Source organism: Drosophila persimilis, unplaced genomic scaffold (assembly GCF_003286085.1).
Source record: "Drosophila persimilis strain 14011-0111.01,24,50 unplaced genomic scaffold, DperRS2 tig00000002-arrow-pilon, whole genome shotgun sequence".
Taxonomy (NCBI): Eukaryota; Metazoa; Arthropoda; class Insecta; order Diptera; family Drosophilidae; genus Drosophila; species Drosophila persimilis.
Window position 1 is genome coordinate 17,731,628 of NW_020825289.1, and position 12,398 is coordinate 17,744,025.

General features: G+C 48.2%; 1 protein-coding gene across 9 annotated transcripts in view; it reads left to right on the top strand.

The window, feature by feature from the left end:
• LOC6592336 (dystonin) overlaps positions 1-12,398 on the top strand; it is a 69,366-nt gene that overhangs the window by 25,820 nt on the left and 31,148 nt on the right. For 4 of the 9 annotated variants that reach the window (XM_026985071.1, XM_026985072.1, XM_026985073.1 and 1 more), the window contains exons 5-13: positions 1,061-1,340; positions 1,403-2,316; positions 2,381-2,749; positions 2,994-3,912; positions 4,167-4,797; positions 4,947-5,082; positions 6,157-6,240; positions 6,917-7,138; positions 12,223-12,353. In XM_026985071.1, the coding sequence (XP_026840872.1) occupies positions 1,061-1,340; positions 1,403-2,316; positions 2,381-2,749; positions 2,994-3,912; positions 4,167-4,797; positions 4,947-5,082; positions 6,157-6,240; positions 6,917-7,138; positions 12,223-12,353 (3,686 nt within the window). Of the gene's footprint in view, positions 1-38; positions 769-1,060; positions 1,341-1,402; positions 2,317-2,380; positions 2,750-2,993; positions 3,913-4,166; positions 4,798-4,946; positions 5,083-6,156; positions 6,241-6,916; positions 7,139-12,222; positions 12,354-12,398 lie in introns of those variants that run through there. The other 5 variants (XM_026985069.1, XM_026985070.1, XM_026985068.1 and 2 more) reach the window with 4 other exon arrangements.

Below are 12,398 nucleotides of genomic sequence, written 5' to 3' on the forward strand. Positions count from 1 at the left end.
AGCAAAAAGAAACGCAAATTGAACGCGAAACGAAACGAATTGTAACGAACCCTAAACGAAACAAAGTGAAAACGAAACGATAACAGCATCGATAACAACGATAGCGGCAACAATCGCTGCAAAATGCACTCCAGCTCGCAATCGACGCTAAAGCGCACACAGCAGCTGGTGCGGCAAACGAATGGGGGCCGAGGCGACATCCTCAGCAGCGGCAGCGAAGTGGTCCACTCCTCCCGCGGTCCGCCCATCACCACCAACATCGATGACTCCAGTCTGCGCTACCGCCACGAAACGAAACGGGAACGCACCGTCGAGGCTGTGATCACGGACTATCCGGGAGTGTCGCCTCTGGGCAGCGTGCCCCACGAGCGCACCAACTTTGAGCGTACGGTGACCTTCCAGGATGCGGCCGGAAATGGCAGGCGCACCTCCGAGAGTCGGGCCCTTGTCCCCTCAGGTGGAAACATCTCTGCGGCAGCCAGCAGCAGCAGCTACCAGCAGGTGACGCGCAACAAGCGCATCTCCACCGAAGTGCTGGGCTCCAGCGTGGAGAGTACCAAGACATCGCAACGGGCGCCCAATGGCCATCGACGCGTGACCACGCACATTGTCCGCAAGGTGACCACGCTGAGTCGTGCCGAGGAGAACGCCCAGCCCGCTGAGGATCTGTTGCCGCCCGCAAAAATGATACGCAGCTCGGAGCTGGAGTATCGACGGGCTCTGCCCGCCCCATTGGCCATTGAGTCGTCGTCCACGCAGCGCAGAGAGGTAACGTGTGCCTTAGGGGGTGTACATAAATCGATCCATATATCGATATCCATGCTGGAAGAGAGCTAGAGCACGAGAGCAGCTTAGATGCTGCTGCTAGCCGAAAGCGAACGAAAGAATGGCACAGCCTTCGGCTGATGTCGTGTTTATATATCTATGTATATATCATTTATTTTTAAACGGATCCAAACGGATCAAATATGCTCCCAGTTTTGCTCTGATTACTTTCTTTAATTTGATTTCCTTTTCGATGATTCCCTCACTAACGATTTATGGTCGCATTCCTCGACAGATCTCCGATATTGTTGTGGGCAAGGAGGACAACGTATCCGCACGTGAGGCTTTGCTGCGATGGGCGCGCCGCTCTACGGCTCGGTATCCGGGCGTGCGTGTAAACGATTTCACATCATCGTGGCGGGATGGACTGGCCTTCTCGGCTCTGGTGCACCGCAACCGACCGGACTTGCTTGACTGGCGAAAGGCAAGGAACGATCGGCCACGTGACCGCCTAGAGACGGCCTTCCACATTGTGGAGAAGGAGTATGGAGTGACCCGTCTATTGGATCCCGAGGGTAAGCCACAATAGATGGTGTTATCTTTCATGCTGTAGCTAATCCCCAACTATCTTTCCCAGATGTCGACACCAACGAGCCGGATGAGAAGTCTCTGATCACGTACATATCGTCGCTGTACGATGTGTTCCCGGAGCCGCCTTCGATCCATCCGTTGTTCGACATGGAGTCACAACGTCGGGTGCACGAGTACCGCGACTTGGCCCAGCAGTTCATCTACTGGTGCCGTGAGAAGACCGCCTACCTGCAGGAGCGCTCCTTCCCGCCCACGCTCATCGAGATGAAGCGTCTGCTGAGCGATCTGCAGCGCTTCCGCAGCGAGGAGGTGAGCGCCCGCAAGCGCGAAAAGTCAAAGCTCATTCAGATCTACAAGGAGCTGGAACGGTACTTTGAGACGGTGGGCGAGGTCGATGTGGAGGCCGAACTGCGGCCGGATGCCATCGAGAAGGCTTGGTATCGCATGAATACTGCCTTGCAGGACCGCGAGGTCATACTGCAGCAGGAGATCGAGCGCTTGGAGCGGCTGCAGCGCCTCGCAGACAAGGTGCAGCGCGAGATCAAGCATGTGGACCAAAAGCTAACAGATCTGGAGACCCGGATCGTGGAAGAGGGTCGCCGCATCGAGCGGCTGCATCCCGTGGATGCCAAGAGCATTGTGGAATCCCTTGAGACGGAGATCCGGCATCTGGAGGAGCCCATACAAGACATGAACCAGGACTGCCACGTGCTCAACGAGGGCCGCTATCCCCACGTGAGCGAGCTGCATAAGAAGGTCAACAAACTGCACCAACGCTGGGCTCAACTGCGCACCAATTTCCACACGAACTTGGTACAGAAGCTGTCCGGTTTGAAGTATCCCGTCCACGAGACGACCGTCACGCGTCAAACGCGCATGGTTGTCGAGTCCCGTCAGATCGACACGAATCCCCATTTCCGTGATCTGCAGGAGCACATCGAATGGTGCCAGAACAAGCTGGTGAGTAGAAAACTTCTTGTGGCATAATCTGACAGTCTTACAAGCTCCTACTCTTTATCCATAGAAACAACTGCTGGCCGCTGACTATGGCAGCGATCTGCCATCGGTCAAGGAGGAACTGGATCGTCAGCAGCACGAGCACAAGATCATCGATCAATTCCACTCGAAAATACTCAACGACGAGCGCCAGCAGACAAAGTTCACCGGCGACGAGCTCAATCTCTACCAGCAGCGGCTCAATCAGCTGCAAAAGGTCTACGCGGAGCTGCTGAGCACCTCGACGAAGCGCCTGTCCGATCTGGACTCGCTGCAGCACTTCCTGGGCCAGGCCTCGGCAGAGCTCCAGTGGCTCAACGAGAAGGAACAGGTGGAGATCACGCGCGACTGGGCGGACAAACAACTCGATCTGCCCTCCGTGCACAGATACTATGAGGTAAGTGGCGGGGCTAGGACTCCTCAGAGTTCACCTTAGAGCTAGTTTCATATGAGTGTTGTGCTTCTATTCTGTTTCTGCAAGCGTGCATTTGGTAATGGCGACGAGGTAAGATCACAATTGGTTTAAAAATTCAATGAAATTACATGAAATTCATCCGTAAAGCAACTCCAACCAAGTGCACTTCTGTTTCGACCCTATTTTATTCCATCACTCACCAGACACTGATTGTTTTTTCATCCAGAACCTTATGTCCGAACTGGAGAAGCGTGAGATGCACTTTGCCACCATCTTGGACCGAGGGGAGGCCCTGCTCAATCAGCAGCATCCGGCCTCCAAGTGCGTGGAGGCCCATCTGACGGCCCTGCAACAGCAGTGGGCCTGGCTGCTGCAGCTGACTCTCTGCCTGGAGGTGCACCTGAAGCATGCCACCGAGTACCATCAGTTCTTTGGCGAGATCAAGGACGCCGAACAGTGGCTGGCCAAGCGTGACGAGATACTCAACAGCAAGTTCTCGCAGTCCGACTTCGGCCTGGATCAGGGTGAGACTCTGCTACGAGGCATGCAGGACCTGCGCGAGGAGCTGAACAGTTTCGGCGAAACAGTGGCCACACTGCAGCGTCGCGCCCAGACAATTGTGCCGCTGAACAAGCGCCGCCAGCCGGTGAACGGACAGGGACCCGTGCAGGCCATCTGCGCCTACAAGCAGCAGGGACAGCTGCAGATCGAAAAGGGCGAGACGGTGACCCTACTGGACAACTCGGGACGTGTCAAGTGGCGCGTGAGGACGGCCAAGGGCCAGGAGGGTTCCATACCCGGTGCCTGTCTGCTTTTGCCGCCGCCCGACCAGGAGGCCATCGATGCAGCCGAGCGACTGAAGCGTCTCTTCGATCGCTCCGTGGCCCTGTGGCAGAAGAAGCATCTGCGTCTGCGCCAGAACATGATATTCGCCACCATTCGCGTAGTGAAGGGCTGGGACTTTGACCAGTTCCTGGCCATGGGCCCCGAACAGCGCACGGCCATCAGGCGTGCCCTAAACGACGATGCGGACAAATTGCTCAGCGAGGGCGATCCCAATGACCCGCAGCTACGACGCCTGCGACGTGAAATGGACGAGGTCAATCGATTGTTCGATGAGTTCGAGAAGCGTGCTCGCGCCGAAGGTGAGTGTGGGCGACAGCCATTCAATTGCTGGCGTTTGCTAGCTGTCCAACTGGCTGGCATAGTAGTTAATTGATGAAAGCTAATTGAATTGAATGCCCTGCCCGTTAGTGGCCTGAGGCTGAGACTCGTCTTAGTCTTGTTTAGTCTAGTCAGCCATGAAGAAGCTGTTCGCGAGTGCCAAAACGAGGGGTATTCCTCCTGGGAGTCCGCCCAAAATGGAAATTAATGTTTGTATTTCTCTATCTATTTGCAGAGGAGAGCAAGCAGGCCAGCCGCATCTTCACCGAGGAGTGCATTTCCATTAAGGGCAAGCTGGAGGATATGGCTCGGGAGCTGGATCAGATAATACTCGCTCCATTGCCGCGCGATCTCGACTCTCTGGAGCATGTGCTCGAGATCCATGGCGACTATGAGCGCAGGTTGCATTTGCTCGAGCCGGAGCTGAAGCATCTGCAGGAGACATTCCGCACGATTGCCTTGAAGACGCCCGTGCTGAAGAAGTCGCTGGACAATCTGATGGAGCTCTGGAAGGAGCTCAACACGCAGAGCGGCCTGCACAAGGATCGATTGAAGCTGCTGGAGGCCTCGTTGGCCGGACTCGAGGACAACGAACATGTCATTTCCGAGCTGGAGAACGAGCTGGCCAAGCACCATGATCTGCCCTCTACGGCCGAGGGCCTGCAGCAGGTGTTCAAGCAATTGACCCACATGCAGGACATCATTACCCAGCAGCAGCCGCAGATGGACAAGATGAACGATGCTGCCGATCAGCTGGGACGCATGGGTGTGCCCACCAAGGTGCTGGGCGATCTGAAGCGTCTGCATTCGAACGTGGAGCGTCTGAACACGCGCTGGAGTGCTGTCTGCAATCAGCTGGGCGAGAGGTATGTAGCGCCAGTGCCAGTCCCATTCCCAATCCCAGGCCACCTGCAAGCGAGAGAGCGATCGTCTCCGCTTCATTTGTGCTCAGGGATGGATGTGGGACCTGTTTCTAACATCTAACACCATCGATTGTTCGCACTCCCTTTTACAGAATGCGCTCATGCGAGACGGCCATTGGGCTGATGAAGAATCTCCAATCGAGCGTGCAAGTCGAGGAATCATGGGTGGATGGCACCACAGAGCGTCTGTCCGCCATGCCCACGGCCACTTCGGCCTACGAACTAGACGTGAGTACATATACCCGATCCATGCCCCGTGATCAATGCAATTATCATTTTGGATAGTATTCTTATCTGATGAGAGATCGAGAGATCCTTAGATCCCCCTGTACAGTTTAAACAGTTAGTAGCTGGATTAGCCCTGTGCTGATCCCTGATCCTGCCTCGGGGCAACACAAAGTATATATATATATAGATATATGTAGCTGTAAATGGAATTCGTAGTGCCACTCCCGAACCCTGTCCAAAAGTAGATTTGCTATCAATTGTTGCTCCCTCTTGGGGGGCTGAAACCCGTTGGTGTTGGACACGATACAGTATTCTAAATGTAAAAGTATTCTTGTTTTTTATTTGTACTCCCATTTCCATTTACACTTGTCCACTTGTTTAACGATCTCCTCAAGTGTCCCTTGTCCGTACTCCGTATCTCTTGCAGTAGTTCTTTTGTCTAATCCAACAGAAGGAGACAGCAGTCTCTGCCACCCACACAAGTATACACCCTGCTCCCCCACACACGCACATTCGAACATTTGTACATATACAAGAACAGATCAAATCCAAATGTGGCCAAACTCTGGCCACCACCTCCTACACACGACAACAACCAGTGCCATATATGTACGTGGCGACAGACCCCTCCACACTGTGTAAATTGATACCAAATTTGTGTTGGTAGTTTTTTGGAATTATACTACTTTTTATTCGTGTGTCTGTATATTTCTGTCTGTAGTTTGTCTGCCCTATACCCGTAAGCTGCACCTATACATACCTTTACCTATCCCTATACCTGTACCTATATCGATGCCATATCTACATAAATATATATCACCCACTATTATATCGTATTTGTAGTTGAAAACTAATTGTATATGTATTTTTGTCTAATTTTTTATGTATTTTCACAAAAAAAAAAAAAAATATTTCACACAACCAATCCAAAAATATTATCACACACTATAAACCAAAACAAAAACAAAACACACAATGAATGATCAACCAACTGAAATATCCTGAAAAAAATACCAAACATTTGTTGTCCAAACAAAACAAAAAAAAAAAACCCTCCTCGAACCCCATATATAGAAACTGCTTGGAGCTGCAATCGAACGAAAACCAAAAATCGAAAACGTCAACGTGGCTGGAGGACGACTGATACGCGAAGCTAAGGTAAAAATTTGTATGCCTGTCCTGTGTGTGTGATCTGACTTATCGTAATCCAGTATCGGCTGCCCAGGATGGCAGATCTCTGAGACTTGGACGTGGGATAGATCTGCGAGTATATCCATCAGAGATCTGTCTATCGATTGGGTTGCGATAGGTCAGTGTTGTGTGGCAGAGCGCCAACTCTTTGGTATGATTGTGATTCGAGTGATTGTGAATGTTTCGAACGACAAAAACAAAACTCTTAGCCGTCCCCTCTCTCTATCAACTGTCCTTTTTCCTATATATTTAATGCTTTTTAAACACTTTGAGCCTCCGACCAGGCTCAAATTTTAGTTCTTTTGTGGGTAGAAGGTGCGTCAATAACACTTGGGAAAGAACAGAAAACAACAGATATTGACCAACAAACAACAAACCAAACAAACATTAAAACTTACCAAACAAAACAATTAAAAAGCAATTTTTATACCAAAAAGTAATGTCGTATTGATTAATCAATAAAATAAAAAGCACTAAATATATCCACCCTCAATCCCCTTGAAAACAATAACAACAACAGCAACAAAACCAATTGTTTAACACACAAACATTACTAACATTTAACCGATAATTAACCAAACAACCCAACAACCAACCAACCATCCAATCAACCATCGGATCGGATCGGGAATGCCACCGATAGATCTACGACAGTAAATGCCTACGCTTTGTGGATTGGCTGCTGGAGGCACGTCCATCGTTCTCGCCGCCACGTCGTGACCTGCGGCCGGCGGACAGCGATCCGGGTGCCACACAGTATTACAGCCAGCGTTTGGACAATCTCAATACGAAATACGACAGGTTGCTGGAACAACTGTCGCAGCGGCTGAAGACCGCCATCGAAGTCAACGGCAGCGATGGTCTGGTGAGTAGTTGTAGCCCCACCCCCTTTCCCCACTCAATCGATGGATATTTGCGGATCGGATCGGATGGAGTGGAGTGGACTGACGTCAGAGTCTATTTGTACTTGGGCAAAGGCCAGGCCTAGACCTGTCAGAGTCATAATTCCAGGTTCAAGTTCAGCAAATCTTGTTTCGCTCTCGCTTTCGTTTTCTACAGTCGAGAGTTTTCAAATGCAAAAACGACCCCCGTCTCTCAGTTTTCTCCCATATGTTTCTGTATCTGTAGCTGTATCTGCTTCAACTATTATTATATTAACCTTCAGAACGGGAGAGACACAATAATGACATCACATCGAGTCACATCGAATTGTCCAAACATTCCGTCAATGAGCCACCGCACCACCGAGTGTCAAATGCTTGAAATGTTGCCGCCATAAATCACGGCTTGATTAATTTATAAAAATTTTAAACTATTTTTTGTTCTCCTGTTCGTGACTGTTGTTTGTCTGCTCTGCTGATGCGAACGAATTGATGCAGTAATTTGTACAAAGTTTGGGATATAAAAATAAATATTGCATCAGGAGTAGCTCCATGAAACCATGAAAATAGCCATTGTCATGTGGCTGGCCAATTAGGCAAATGGGAGACAGATTTCAAATTAAGAATGACGCCGCTGAATTCTATAAATATTAATGAGTCTGCGGTTCCTATATAGCCGATACCCGATAGCCATACCTATAGCCAAAACTCAATGCCAGTGGCACGTCATCAACGTCTTTGTCGCCATAGCGATTCGATCTGTCAACTCTTGACAACGGGTTTGGCCTGAACGATCCAAGAGATTCTCAATTAAAAGATCGACTTAGGCAGCTATTTTGACCATAAGTTTGGTAACTGGTTTTCGGGGGAGAATGTTTTCGCAAGCTGCTCAAATATTTGCCTGGGATCGATTTCTGATGATCTTACAATGTAAATATGGGTTCAATCAACTCTTACTTGTACTTAGATAGAAGAAAGCGATTTCCATGGCCGCTCTCTCTCGTTCAGTGTGCGCCCCCTGGCGGAGTGAGCGAGACATAATGGCCGGATGGTAATTCGATGGTGAAAAGAAAGATATGTAGATGTAACGAAAACAGCTAGAATATTTGCGTGCACACCGCTGATGTAGATATACATAGCTGCCATTTATCTTTCTTTTCTGTGATTAATTTTTTTAAGTGATTCAATATGTGCCAAATGGTAGCTTGGGAATCTTCGGCAGACTTTCAGAGGCGTTGCCTTCGTACCGAGGCCAGATTTTAGGAGTGACATCATTGTGTACCTCTACGACTGACTCCATTACCAACATTGCCTTCGGCTTTCGACTTTCGGCTTAACTTGATATGCATAGCATGGGCGGGCTGCTGGCTTAACTAGAGTGAATGAATATATTTTTGTATATACTCGTATGTTACGTTTTTTTTTTTTTTTCTATTTGAAGGTTAGATGGTTGTCAAACTGGTTTGGCGCTTCTCTTTGAAATAATATCTCAAAGAATTTTGTTCTTCTGACTTCCGTATATTGTTTTCGACTTTAAATTGGAGCCCAACACCGGCCCTCTCCCTCTCCCTCTCCCTGGCCGCTCTCTATACGCTTAACCCTTGCCAGAGAAAGATAACCCCCTAACCCCTGTTTTGTAAACGACTTGTTTATCATTTTGGCGCAACAGCTGAGGAATCCTAGCCGGCATTTGTAAGCTCTCTCTCTCTCTCTCTCTCTCTCTCTCTCTCTCTCTCAACTGTCGCGCACTCTGGCGCTCTCTGGCTGTGCTCCCACCAAAAGCTCGCTCTCCACTCGCCATGCGATGGGCCTCAGCCCCACTGTGCTCTAGCAGCCCCATTCAGTTCCGAAAGCGACGTGGTTGTGTAACGACGCAACGCTTCTTCGTGAGTCGTGTGTGTGTGTGCGGCAAACGGCAAACGGCAAACAAAACCCCGACAAAGGGGCACAGAACAACCTCAAAGGTTGCCCGGCCGGATAGTTGCAAGGCGTATAATCGTACTGTGAAAATTGAATTGTAAAACAAGCGTGTAATTATGTGCGAAAAGAATAAATAAGAGAAAGGCCGGACATTGCTCATACGCCGCATGGGCCACATGATGTCACATACTACGGCCGTATAGAAAGTGTGTCTGTGGCCGTGTCCGTGTCCGTGCCGCTTCTTCAATTGAACGCGAATCGCGTCGCATGGCCCGCTTTTATTTTGTTAATAGAAATTTAAATTTACTGCCTCCAACCCACGTACTCATTTCGAACCAAAAGAGTTCTACATTGCGTATAAAGTGGCCCAAAATGAAGTCACGTCACTCTCTGTAGAACTCGAATAGAAACTCAGAACCGAACCGAACAGAACAGAACAGACCGAAACACTCTCGAATGTGTGAAAATGAAAATAAAAGAAATACATTATTAATATAGCCTTGAGCATGTCGCAAGAGAGGGAATGTTGATTTTTGTTTTGTATTTGGCGTTAATGAAAATACAAAAGACCCTAAAAAAAGAAAAATACACAACAAATTACACACACACAAGGAAATAACAATAATAAGAGTTGATGCCATGACTCGCGTGCGATTTTTGGATCGTTAAAAATTGCATAAAGCACTAAATTCCGACCATTATCAGCTGCTGCTAAAATTGAAGAAAAGCCAAAAATGTGAAATTATCAGAAATACTATTTAGTGAATAATAGTATGTATGAATTATTGCTTCCTATCAACGCCTGAGATCGACTGTGTCAGGGCTGCGGCGTTAATCTTATCTATGGAGGTGCAGTCCATCAGACAGGGGAGAGAGCGATCGTTTCCATGTTTTGGTTTACCTGGAAATACAAAACACTCGCATATTGGAGTGGAGTGCGATGCCGATACCCCATTTTTCTCTGTTTGATTTCATTGGCCTTTTCCTGCACTTTTCCTTCCTTCCATCTTTTATCGATTAAACGCGGCTGTGGCCATAGCTGTTTCGGCTGTCGTCGTTTGTTTTATTCCTCAATATATATTTTTAGCGGCATTCTAACATATTTCAGTGCCCAATAAATTAGAAATGAAAGGGAGCGTTCGTTCTATTGGGTCTTTGTCCCCACTAGACGGGGCCAGGCGCCTATTTTCGTTTTTTGTGCTCTTTTTTGTTTGTTGTTGTAGTGGCAGAGGCGAGGTCTCATTGCAGGCAGATTGCTGCATGCTGCAAAGCTCTCTCTCTCTCTCTCTCTCTCTCTCTCTGTCATGCCTCTGGTTCTCGTAAGTTCTCCCTTGGTTGAACGCCGGCACAACGTGGCGTATTAGTCATGTTATCAGTGTCAAGCGCATCCCCGACTCTATGCATTCGATTTGGGCCAAGTAGCTTCTTAATCTACTTATGAAAAACGCTCTCAACATCTCTGATTATTATTTAGTTTCACTTTTTGCGGTTTGTTGTGCGGGCGCTCGACAAAAACTTGTTTCATTTCAAATCAAATAATCGCCTCTGATGACATCATTGTGCTCGTACTCGTATATTTACTACATATGTGTGTGTCTCGGTGTGTGTGCGTGTTTTTGTTAATTATAATTTATTTGTTGCTTTTTGACCAACTCTAGGGCAACCTTGTGGGCTGGCAGCGGGAGCAGCAGCCGCATACTCGTATTTTTCGAATCAAGATGCAAATCGAGAACATTGATCACTCTACCAAGAGGCAAGTAGTATCCCCTCCTTTCAAAATGACTTCATCTGGCAATTGATTCCGAGAATGAGTGACGTCAGTGCAATCCTAAATGAAGTTACGACTCTGGGGCCATATGTCAGACATTGAATCACAGAGCAGAGTGTCTATAGAAGGGAACATAAAGATAAAAAGATAAAGATGTGCTGTGGATATTCCACACAACAAAAAAGAACTCTTTCCCGGGGTAATCACCCGTTTATAATTCAGATTCATATACAAAAAATATGTGAGCACTCTTTCAGTATTTACAGAACGAGCACTCGAGTACTCGGGCACCCTGTCCTTGCCCTGCCATTCCCTGCTCTGCCCTCTTCTTCCAACAAAACCGCACCATTTCAGAATATTAAAAAAAACATACATACAAGGTGCATCTCGTCTGTTCGACTAGAAAAACATTATACATGTCGTGTGAATGACGAGGCTCTTGGTACTAGAGTCTCTCCGATTAGGTGTTGCCTTTTTGTTTGTTGCACTGCTCCCAAGTTCCACAAACATATGCCCACTGCTGGCTCCATAGCGTCATTTCTATTTTCATAAAGGCTTTGGTTTTCGGCTTTGTGTTTTTTTGTTGTGTACTGTGTTTTTTGTCTGCTTAGGTCGTGGCTGATATTAGTGCTAAAATATGTGTGCATGTGCTTTTCGGGGGTTCGAAGGGGATGTAGGAAGTTCCAAATCCGGCAAATGGATGAAGGGAATCCAACAAACATCAAGCCTGATGGTGCCTCGGAACTTTGTTCTTAAAGCGGAAGACTCGGCTGCTGCCCCAAACAAAGCAGAAACGCAACTCTTAGGTTTGCTTTATCGCCTGGCACTTATCTGACAGGCCGTATCATATCAACAAGAGCGAAAAAAGACATTAACGCATGCCATAAACAAACAACATTCCCAGTTTGCGACTCTCGACAGGCAGACTTCAAAAGTGAACGCGCTGTGCCCCCGGCAATCGTATCGTATCGTATCGTAATTCGTATAAAGTAAATCTCTAATTGTTTCTGTCACCAAATTCAATCTCGTGCAGAGCATTCAAGAAGCCCCAAACTTGCCCAATCAAGTGGCTGACTATGACTTTGTCGAACTGAATCGATCGAAAAGCAAAGCCCTAGACATGCCCCAGCATAGATCGGGTCGCAAGGCGACCAAAGCCCAAAGCAAAAGCCAAACCCAAACCAAAACTACAACTGTCAAAGTGGCAGAGGAAAGTGACTACGACTTTGCGTTCGAGTTTCAGGTAATGCTCTCCATCCACCCATTCCCGCTCCGAACTCCGCCCAAGCTCCGCAAAAGCTTCCAACGATTCCATTTTTGACCCCGTCCCTGCTTTCCTATAAGTAATCCTAACCCAAATTCATTTTGTTTGCGGTCTAGCAATACGCTGAGAGTCTACAGAAACCGCTCAAGACCTTTAGGGTTGACTTCAGTGCGGGCAGCGTGCCAACTGGCGATGGCCATGCTGCACGCCCGGAGGATCTCTACACGACCACCTACAGCACCACACAGTGAGTAAATCTATCCGCTAAAGGAAACCAATCCCTGCTTATTGC